This window comes from Anoplopoma fimbria, unplaced genomic scaffold (assembly GCF_027596085.1).
Source record: "Anoplopoma fimbria isolate UVic2021 breed Golden Eagle Sablefish unplaced genomic scaffold, Afim_UVic_2022 Un_contig_9153_pilon_pilon, whole genome shotgun sequence".
Taxonomy (NCBI): domain Eukaryota; kingdom Metazoa; phylum Chordata; class Actinopteri; order Perciformes; family Anoplopomatidae; genus Anoplopoma; species Anoplopoma fimbria.
In genome coordinates, this window is record NW_026553806.1 from 12304 (window position 1) to 23069 (window position 10766).

At 39.3% G+C, this 10766-nt stretch overlaps 1 protein-coding gene across 1 annotated transcript; it reads left to right on the forward strand.

Moving 5' to 3' along the window:
* The first annotated feature begins 217 nt into the window (after positions 1 to 217).
* Positions 218 to 10484, forward strand: LOC129116846 (RAD50-interacting protein 1-like). The gene is made up of 12 exons (XM_054627540.1): positions 218 to 472; positions 1681 to 1806; positions 2329 to 2444; positions 2625 to 2798; positions 2877 to 3017; positions 4415 to 4601; positions 5715 to 5825; positions 6316 to 6541; positions 7509 to 7646; positions 8990 to 9084; positions 9376 to 9480; positions 10260 to 10484. Exons 1-12 carry the CDS (start codon positions 233 to 235, stop codon positions 10482 to 10484), a joined length of 1884 nt encoding a protein of 627 aa, XP_054483515.1. The 5' UTR covers positions 218 to 232.
* Positions 10485 to 10766: the final 282 nt, after the last annotated feature.

The following is a 10766-nucleotide window of genomic DNA, read 5'->3' on the forward strand; positions in this document are numbered from 1 at the left end:
GGTTGGTGGAACAGAACTACAAAAAACACGTTTCAGTTGACAGAGGTAGCCAGACCCATGTATCAGGTTTTCCATATCTGTGGCCGCACATGGACCAGGAGTACAATAAAACTCCTGGGCATACCGCCCCCCCCTAACCGTACACGAAAGCAGCGCGGTCACGCACAAAAAACGAGCGCTTCCCTCCTTGTCACATCCTAGCAGGTTTGTTGACGGGCACAAGAAAACAAAGATGGCGGCGCCCAGAGCAACAGCAGTAGAGCAAACGATGAAGAAACCGACTGACAGTTCGTTAAACCCCGTCTACTCGACCAGCCAAGGTAGCGAATGCTTTTCAGCAGATTCGGGGACACGAGAGGACTATCTGGTGGATTTCCTGGAGAAGGAGGTCGGCTGCGACCTGAAGTCCCTGAAGAATGTCGGCAACCTGCTGGAAAAACTGCGAGAGGAAAACAGCGTTCTGGAGGAACAGGTGAGCTAACAGATTTGACATTGGACACATAAAAAAAAAAAAAAAAAAAAGAAGAAAACTCTGTGAACTTCCCAATAAATGGGTTATTCATTAGGCTAATGTAACTTTTGGTTGTTTCATAAAGATACGTAGGGCCTACTGTGTTCCCCCAGTCTTGAGGGAATCCTGCATTGAGACATAACGTTACAAGATGTGCAATGATCCTAAAGCTTGGCTCAGAGAAATAATCTCAGCATCCAGGCATCCTTATTTCTGTGCCAGTATGTCATTTCATAAATCAACATTTTTGCCATGGTTTCAGTTATAAAATTGGCACTGAACTGGAAAGTTGAGTGTATTTAAGTGCTACTGAAGTGGAGATTTCTGGATCAGAGTCTGAGAAATTGGCTTTTAAAGATATATTTAGTAAAATTTCATTTATTTTGAAGACACTACAGGTGAGTTGGGTAAAAAACTATTCTAATAGATATCACCATGGTACTTCCACAGTTGAAAAACTTACATTAGGCAATTATTTTTCCTATAAAAACTTTTCTGAAATTGTATGTATATATATATATATATATATATATATATATATATATATATATATATATATATATATATATATGCAAAATGAGGCATTGTCCAAGGCTAACTTTTGGTGAATTTAGGAGAAATTCAAAACAAATAGATGTAATAGTAATATAAAGAAGTAGAAACATGCACCTGATTGTTTGTTTGATATTATTGTGTTTTCTTTCCCACTAGTCTTAAAGAAGAAATGTTATGAAAACAAAATAGACCAAATCTCAAACTGACCATAGCATGAAAAACATGCTGGCCCTATCAGAAGTGAGATAATGCCTTTTTTAAAGGATGCAAAGACGACTGACACGTTGGCCGGATGAGCAGTCCATCTTTGAACGCGATCGCGATTTCATGAAGTTGTACGGTGATTTGAAACAACTTCCCTTCCAAATCCAGCTCAATATATCTCTGAAACCAGCTTCTGGTCATAAACCATCACTCCGCTCCATCAATTGATTTTCTGATAATGACTCATTTATGACACCCAGAAAATGTATCAAGGCAAAACAACACCATCAGTTATAATGCTATAACTATGAAGTATACAAACAAAGAGAACATTTAAACAAGCAGACTGCAGCTTAAATGCGTCTATTGTGACCTGTTTGAGCCGTGACTCTATACTTTGTGTCCTTCAGGTTCTGACCGTATCCAGTTCTGTGCCTCCTAAAGTTTCCGCAGCTCTATTGGCTGCCGAGGACGCTGTGTCTTCCCTGGAGGACCTGCTGCAGAGAGAGCGACTCATCTCCAACAAGCTGCACCAGGTAGAGCTAGAGAGGGCAGAGGATCTTGTCCTCACACAAACAGCTGTTCAAGCTTGAATATTCAGTACCTTGTAAATAGTAGTTAGACAAAACACTAGTGTCTCGTTACATAGATATGCATTGTCATAAATCGATCATTACCTTATTTACAACTACTGCAAAAGTGAAATTAAACTATTAAAATAATAAAATGCTTGGAATCAACCATTATTTATTGTAAAGGAGATGTTCTTCTAATAGTGTTTTTTAATGGTTCAAAAAAAGGAAAAGAACATTTATATCTAACAGATATCATTATTTTACAAATCACTGCTGATCTTAAACTTAGCTGCCACTGTGATGAGAATAAATAGGGCCTTTTGAGCTCTGCTCTCACACGCCACATACCAAATAACATGTTTTTCATCTGGTAGACTTTTACAGAGAGATGAAGCAAGCACTGTTCCATGTCTGACATGAAATATAAAGGTATGCCATTCTGGGAGGTTAAAGAATTGTCTCAATGATTATTCCGTCTTTTAGCACCTTCAGGGGGCCCAGCCGTGGATGGACAACCTCGGCCAGACGCTTAACCAAGTGGACACTATAGAGAGACACGTGAAATACCTGCGGTGCCTTCAACATATAGAGGAGCTCAGGTACTGTAAATGAAGAGTGATGAAGATGAATGGAGAGGGACATGACAAGTGTGTGTTGACAGCGAAAGAGGTGAACGTAGATGAAACACAAGCTGATTATTGTGGAGGAGAGGTCCAAAATATGAAAATATATAACGTACCTTGTCTCTAAATGTTTACATGTGCTGATTGTTTCTGCAGTGCTGCAGTCCAGCAGTGTCTGATGACCAGCAGTGTGTGGGAGGCCATACGGGCAGTGGACAACATGGCCGCGCTGGACGCCGGACTGAGCCGTTCCGGATGTTCTCACCTCCAGGACTTCCTCCGAGAGACGCTTCACTTCTGGCATAAGATCATCAAAGACCGACTTGCCGGGTAGGAAATGCAAACATGTCGCTGTAACGTCATTGTGTGTTCCGTGTTCTTACCTTATATTCTTCGATTCTTTTCCAGCGATTTTGAGAAAGTGTTGACTCAACTCCACTGGCCGATCATCTCCCCTCCTACTCAGTCGCTGACGCCCACAGCCAACGGTCAGGAGATCAACAGCCAGCTGGAGCTGCTTGTCACACAGCTGCTCGCCCTGCAGACCTCGTATCCTTCAGTTTGGGCTTTTCTACACGTCTTAGTACTTTGGAGGAAGCACTTTGTGCATCTTTTTAGCAAAACGGCTCAAGAGATGTCAGGTGAATATGTTTCAAAATAATGAACTGATACATATCGCCATGAAGCGTCCCCAGTTGATAATGACATTAAGACATCACAAGTTTTTGAAACTTTGAGAGATTATCTTATATATGCTCTAATTTGCAAACGTTTCCGGAACATAAATCTGAACATTAGATAAAGCCAGGTTCAATATTATTGTTTGATGTTGTTGACATATTGCAGTCAAAGGTTTTTACAAAGGGAATTTGACATATCTCTTTTTTATTACTCCATAAATCAGAAAATACTGTCAACAGACATAAAAAATCTATTTTCTCCATTCATTTAGAAATAAAATGTTATATAAACTGGGCTATGAATGATATATGAACAAACCCCTCTGTAAAAACCTTCAGAATATAGATATGAATGAAACTGTAAAGTTTGGTGTATGTAAGTGCTACTGAAGTGGAAATTTCTGGATCAGAGTCTGAGAAAAAACTTATTTAGAAAAAACGGCCTTTAAAAATAGGTTTTGTAAAATAACAAACATTTTGAAGAAAAAACTAACTAAAATATATCACCATGAAACTTCCCTAGTTGATTACAGGCATAAAGACAATTTTTCTTTTGTATTACAAGTTTCTTAAAAACTTGTGTTTAAATATGCAAATGAGGCATTCTCTAATGGTAGCTTTTGGTGAATTTAGGAGAAATCTAAAGATTCAAATAGACAAAGTAGTAAAATAAACACCTAAATGTGTATTATGGACATTTTTCTTTCCACCAGTTTTAAAGAAGACACAGCAAAAAAGCCCCAAATCTAAAGAAATTGATCTTGACATAAGCGATAGAATTTCATGAAATTTTACACATACACACTCTTGGTCCATGAATCCTACTGACATTGGTGATCCCATGACTTTTCAAAGATGGTCCACTAGCAGGGGAGAGTTTTCAGTTATCCAATGAAATACCTTCACATCCACCAGATGGGTTAGCAGGAAACTTGGCACAGACATTCATGGTTTACCAGAGACTTTGATGAGCCCCTGACTTCTCATCAAGTGCCAAAAGCAGGTTGACATTTTTGGTTCATAGTAAAATGCTGCGGCAATGATCGGATGTATGGGTGAGTGAGAAGCAAATATTCGGTTTAGTTTAGAAAAATCATATTGTCCTCAAAGATGCAGTTTGTGTTACAGCAGTGAGTAAAGGTACTTGCACCAATTAGGATTCAACATCATCAAATCGTAAAGTAATTTGGACAAAAATGTGGATACCAATGTGCTCCATTGATTTGCAACTTGATATCAGATGTTACCTTTAACTCCAACTGTCAGCGATGACCTCGTATCCCAGAGGGCTTTGGCCTCGTGTCAAAGCGCCCCCTACACAGCCTGCTTCCTTAGCCAAAGCCCCGTCCCCAGCCACCCCCTCTGTCTGCCCATCCAGATCATGCTGCTGCCGCTCAGCAGGAGGTTCAGATACCACTTCTACGGGAATCGACAGACCAACACCCTCAGCAAGGTCTGTAACAGACAGAACACACATTGTTCACACACACACACACACACACACACACACACACACACACACACACACACACACACACACACACACACACACACACAACATGCAAGCCCTTAAATAAATGTCAGACTTGCACCCTTGTGTTGATACACACCAGTGAAACCAAGTGGACCAACTTCAGTTTACTAGAATAATCCTAGCAAGGTTAGACACATAAACACACTGTATATCATTCACACATGAATTATAATGATATGTTATTGGAACCAGAGTTCTAATCTAACTGCAGGTCCTTGGCATACACATGACATCAGTAACTCTAGTCACCTGTAGCACCCCAGTGTTAAAGCAGACCATGCTTATAACCAGGTTTTCTATTATATACATTTAAAATCAGTCTGGTTGTTTCATTATCATCACTACCTGGACAAAAATCTTTTAAGTCCTGCAGTAGAAGTCCATAGCCTTTCAGGTATTTTTGCAAGTGGAGAGCACTTCTACCCAGGGTCTGAAAGTTTTTTTTTTTTTTTTTGTCTACCACAAAGAAATTTTATCTGCCACTTTTGAAATGTATTTGCTAAATGAAGGAATAACATTCCAATTCTTTAGATTGATGAGAAAGATGTCATTCAATGTTCGACATATTTACACAAAAAACATTACATGCTTAAGTCTAGTGTTCAAAACCCTATTTTGGGGGGAGGGGTTTTACTGTACACATGCATAAGACCCACCTATGTGCAATAATATATGATATATAAAATATATACTATCAGTACATTTTAATTAATGCAGAGAATATTTAGCCTGGGACAACAAATAAACAGAAAATGTTTTCACCACTGAAATGTTTTGAAGCAAGACCTTTATTCGTTCAACAGTTTTTTTTTCTCCCTTTGGTTTGTTCGTATTCATGTTTCTATGATAATTTTGATTTCAGACTTCTTATTTTGTAACTTGTATTTTTCCTTAGATACTGACATGTCTGTCATTTTTACTTCTACAATGAGAGGCCACTGGATCAGAGAGCTGTTCCCACAGATATTAGTCGTACGTCGTCTGAAGTCTTCATAACAACTCAAACTCCTCATCTGTCTGTGCATTTTTCAGCCAGAGTGGTACCTCACACAGGTTCTCATGTGGATGGGGAACAGCTCCGCTTTCATGGAGGAAAAGATCCAGCCTATCCTAGACCGAGCTGGGGCCTCCATCAGCGCCATGGTATGCTGCGCTGTAACTGCATGCTTTGATCTCTTCTGTACGGAAGCCCTGAAAGTTTTTTCATTTTTTTCATCTGTGATACAGGTGGAGAAAAATAAGTTTTGCCAGGATAGTTTTTCTAAGTTACTTCAAATGTTTTGTCAGGTGAAATAGTTTTTGAAAAAGTGTTTCTTATTGCATTTCAGCCACAAGAAGCTTTTTCATCCAATTGAGTTTTGATTTCTATATCCTATATTGTGTGCTAAAAAGTCATGTAAATTAATGTTATTATGTTTCACAGAATTTGTTTTTAAAGAACTTAGCAAAACCATTTTTCACCTGTTCATAACTCATTAACACATGAGAGAAAACAAGTAAGCTCTGACTTAGAAAATGGATCGTACATATTTTTTTACACTGGCCTCTCAGGGCTTCCATACATCTGGGCAAGTGTAGCCCAGACAGGTGTATTTTCCCTATGGCACAGTAAGTGTTTAATGTGTTGGTGCAGGTGGAGCTGTGTCGAGGCCTGCTGTCTCTGGTCCAGGAGAAGGTGGCCAGTGACGCCTCCAGGCTGCTGTACGACGATGTGCTCTTTTGTCACCTGGTGGAGGAGGTGCTGCAGTTCGAGAAGGAGCTGCGGAGCAACCAGTCGTACCCAGCACCGCTGCCCGGTCTGCTCCACCTCCTGCTGGAAGACACAATCCTTCAGAAGTGGCTCACTGTGGAAAAGAAGAGTAAGTATGAGGGTCCTGGACAGTGTTATCTCACTCACCGCTGTGATTAATAGTCAAAAGCATGTTATAGTTATTCCATTGTTATTAAACCAGTTCATTATTATTCAAACTGAAATTTATGTTTGTATTTAATTGAGACTGTGGCAATTTTACTACACCGTCTACACCACTCCAAACTCCATGGCAATGGAGGAGTGCTTATACTGATGTCAACGCTATTATGATAATCTTTTTTTTTCTTTTACAGTGCTTAGTTATGCTTCTGATTTCATTGGAAAACAAGATTTTGATATGCATATTGCATGGATTTTTACAGTTCTTCATGCTATTTGTATGACCTACTTGGGGGAATAGGCTCATTTAGTCGTGTTTCTTTCATGCATACTTTTATTACACCTAGAAACTACTCCACACTCACCCATGTGGACAAAAGACTGAAAACTAATTCAGCTTGGATTAATTGCAGCTACAGTGGATTCTAACTTCGAACTCTAGGAATGTGACTGAATGTGAATCTGCTAGAGAGAAGACATATCACCATGTTGGGTTTGTCTGATCTGCATAAACACTTTTTTTCAGAGTGGAGGTTCTTCCCTCACAGAAGGTCTTTGGAGAACAGAAACTAGTCTTCAGTCTGCTTTGCTTCTGTTGATCTGTACTTTGAAATTAAAATTAGAGTTGCTGCATCTAATAGTTATCAGATAGGATTCATCTCACTTTCTTTTAAGACTAATAAAAAAAAAAAATCTTTACTCTTCTACAGCTTGATAACTTACAAGCTGATATCCACAAAACTCAAAACGTATCATCATCTCAACAGAGGCACAGAAATGTGTTTTATTAACATCCAACTATATACAATCCCATCCTAACACACTACTAGTCACATGATTAGACATTTGGTTTCTAAACACGGCCTCTGCAGTGAAAAAGCCTCCTAACCCCGTACTCCTGTGTGTGTTCACAGTGGCAGTGGAGAAGATGGACGCCATGCTGTCGGCCGAGGGAGCGTGGAGCTCTCAGTACAAAGACATCAGCGACATGGACGAGCTGAAGGCTCCAGATTGTGCCGAGACTTTCATGACTCTCCTACAGGTCATCACCGGTAAGACCGCTCATCTCAGTTTATTGAAGCCGTCAGAACGTGTTGATTTTGTAACAGCATTCAACATATACATGTAATACAGCAGGTGCTTGTATTTCATTTTCCATCTTTTCAAATTATAATAAAGGAGTATGTAAATTGTATAATGTGATAATCACACATCTTCATTCTGCAGTAGCTAGAGAGCTTAAAGTGGTATTGTGTTTCAACACAACACACTAAGTGTTCCTATTGATCGGGGAATACAAAACTCTGTAAATCTGACACTAAATCTGCAATATAGCCACAATGTTTCTAAGAGTCCATAAACAGCTGTATACTGTCATTTCAGTTGGAACTATTGGGAATGTCTGCATGTTACGTCTAGTAACGTTCTGTCTCTGTGAGTAATGTTATCTGATGTTCTTTGAAAAAAAATATTTAATACTCATTGAGAATAAGACAGGAAGCAGAACAAAATAATTAAGACAAACTACAAAAACATGCAGGTATAGGAAGGTTAGATATTAAGCACTGTGGATGAAACATTAGCACTACTTTCAGTCGGCTGTTTTCCGTGGTGCTGTCAGGAGGAATGAATAAACTCCAGGACCAATGCTGACGGTCAGCCATCTAACTCTTTCTCTAGGCGTTTACCAATATCACTACTGATATCCAACGCTTTATCTTCTACATTAGTCACTAAACAAGACAATGAACAGGTGAATTGTATGGTCTGGATGATCAGCTGCTCTGCAGTGGAGAGAACAGAAAATGTAATGACTCTTACTAAAACTATAACCATTTTCATCAAAGACTAAAAGAAATCAGGTATCTCTCTTCTAATATTATCACCCTGTGAAGGTTTGTTGTACCTTGGTTAATAGTTATACTGTTTATTTCCTGCGCAGGTGTCCTATTGTTTTTTTATTTGTATCTGTCTATTTCAATTCTGTATTGTTTTTTTTAATATTTTCTATATTTGTATGCCGTGTTTACTCTTAGCTTGTTAACTTAAATACCATAACAAGTGAAAAAAAAGGTAACTGAAGTCTGACAAACATGTCAAATATGTCCTTCCTCATAAAACATAAGCATAAATGTTTATGCGCATTTTAAAACCTACATTGTTTATATCCATGTTGCCAGATTGCACTCCTCTTCTTCCCTTCCTTTCACAGGCACATTGATGCATTTCTTACTTTCACCACCAACAAATGTTGACTTGTGTAAAACACGCTCATAACAGCATTACTCCATAGCTTTACAAGTGGTCAAAAACATCACAGAGCACCTTTTAAAGCATACAGGATAGTTGTGTTTTCTGTTAGAACTCATAAAGTTATATTTTTTTCTCATCCTAGAGCGGTACCGGGCCTTGCCCTGTCCTTCAGCACAACTCAAGTTTCTGGGGCTTCAGAGAGAACTGGTGGATGACTTCCGCATCCGACTCACCCAGGTAACAATGACAAAGAGTCTCTGGTATTAGTTAAATAAAAACACTCTTAAGTCATAAACAGGAACACTGTTAAAGAAGGAGAGAGGCACTCAACTCACGAGTGAAGAAATGGTGGTGAGTGAGACACCAGAACCGGGCCTTTGGGATGTAAAGGATTTTAGGATATTTAGAAGAAGGCTGTTTAAGGCTGTCGGACACTTTTAGATCAAATAGAAATGTTAAAGGGATAAGGCTGAGAGAGAAGTGACTGAGGCAGAGGTGGTTGATAGTTTGTTTTATTTTTTTGTCCAGGTGATGAAGGAGGAGTCTCGCTGCCCGCTGGGTGCCCGTTATTGTGCCATCCTCAACGCTGTTAACTACATCTCCACCATCCTGGGAGACTGGGGAGACAATGTGGTGAGAGTCACAAAACAACCAAAACAGGCCTTTAAAGATGAGCACGCAGCGTCACAAGGAAAAGTTTTGATTCAACACTAAATGTTTAACTAAATGCTATTCTCCTATAATTGTGCTCAAATTTAGAGCAAGTTTGGTTAAAATTCAGTTACTTTAGATTATTAGAGCTACACCACATTGTGACTTTCATCACTGAATTTGAACCATCTTAAAATAAAACAGTCACTATCAAAAGATGCTGTCCAACAATAACTGAGTCTAGTCGAATTCCCTCACTACTATACAAATAGTTACCACAAAGAAGTGCAACAAAAGTGAAAAAATGAAGTTTTTGAATTAATGAAAACTTCTATCAATATAGAACTGTTACTTAAAGGAATACTTCGACCACAAAATGACCATTTGTATATCAATTTCTCACCCTGTGTTACCTTTTTAATTCTTCAAGACAATGTTGTTTTTCTCTCATGCCTCCACAGTGAACACAGAATCAAAGGTTGGAGAAAAATCTTGTTAAATGTGGGGCTGCGTTAACAAGAGCAAAAACTGGTTTACAACCTCTCATACAACATTTGCTGTATAATAAAAGTCCCATTTATCCGGTCATATGCTCACCACTTCCCAAACACATGCTCTTTTAGACGAGCGTGTGCTCGGTGCTCTGTACGTCACAAAAACATAACCCTGTAAGTCTCATGTGAGAAAGGAGCTGCACAGCACTGCCAGAGACCGGCCAGGAGAGGGTTGTGTGTTCACCAGTTCCTCCGTTCTGTCTTCAGTTCTTCCTGCAGCTGCAGCAGGCAGCGGTGTCACTTGGTGAGGAGGTGGTGCTGGGAGGCCTGGGGGTGATGGAGGTGGGTCGCCTGGCCTCTCTGGAGGGCTCTCTGTTTGAAGGCCTGTTGGCGCTGCTGGACCGACTGAAAGGAGACATGATGGGACGGCTGCTGGAATGGACCATGAGAGAAATCACAGAGAAAGCCAAACCGTACGGCCAAGACAGGTGAGATATCGGTCCGTTGATCAGTGCTATATATATATATATATATATATATATATATATATATTATATATATATTATGTTTAGTTTGTGGCTTTGCTCTTGCTCTTGGGGGAGAAATTTGTTTTTGAACAGATTTCCGTGTTAATTATTACCGAGCCAGGCTTGTAGAACCAGTAGATATACATTATTTATAGTTCTATAGGTTTCATCTTTTTTTCAATCATAATAATATTTAGTCATGAGATTTATTCGTTTTGGTGAATATTCAAATATTTCCCCAAGCATT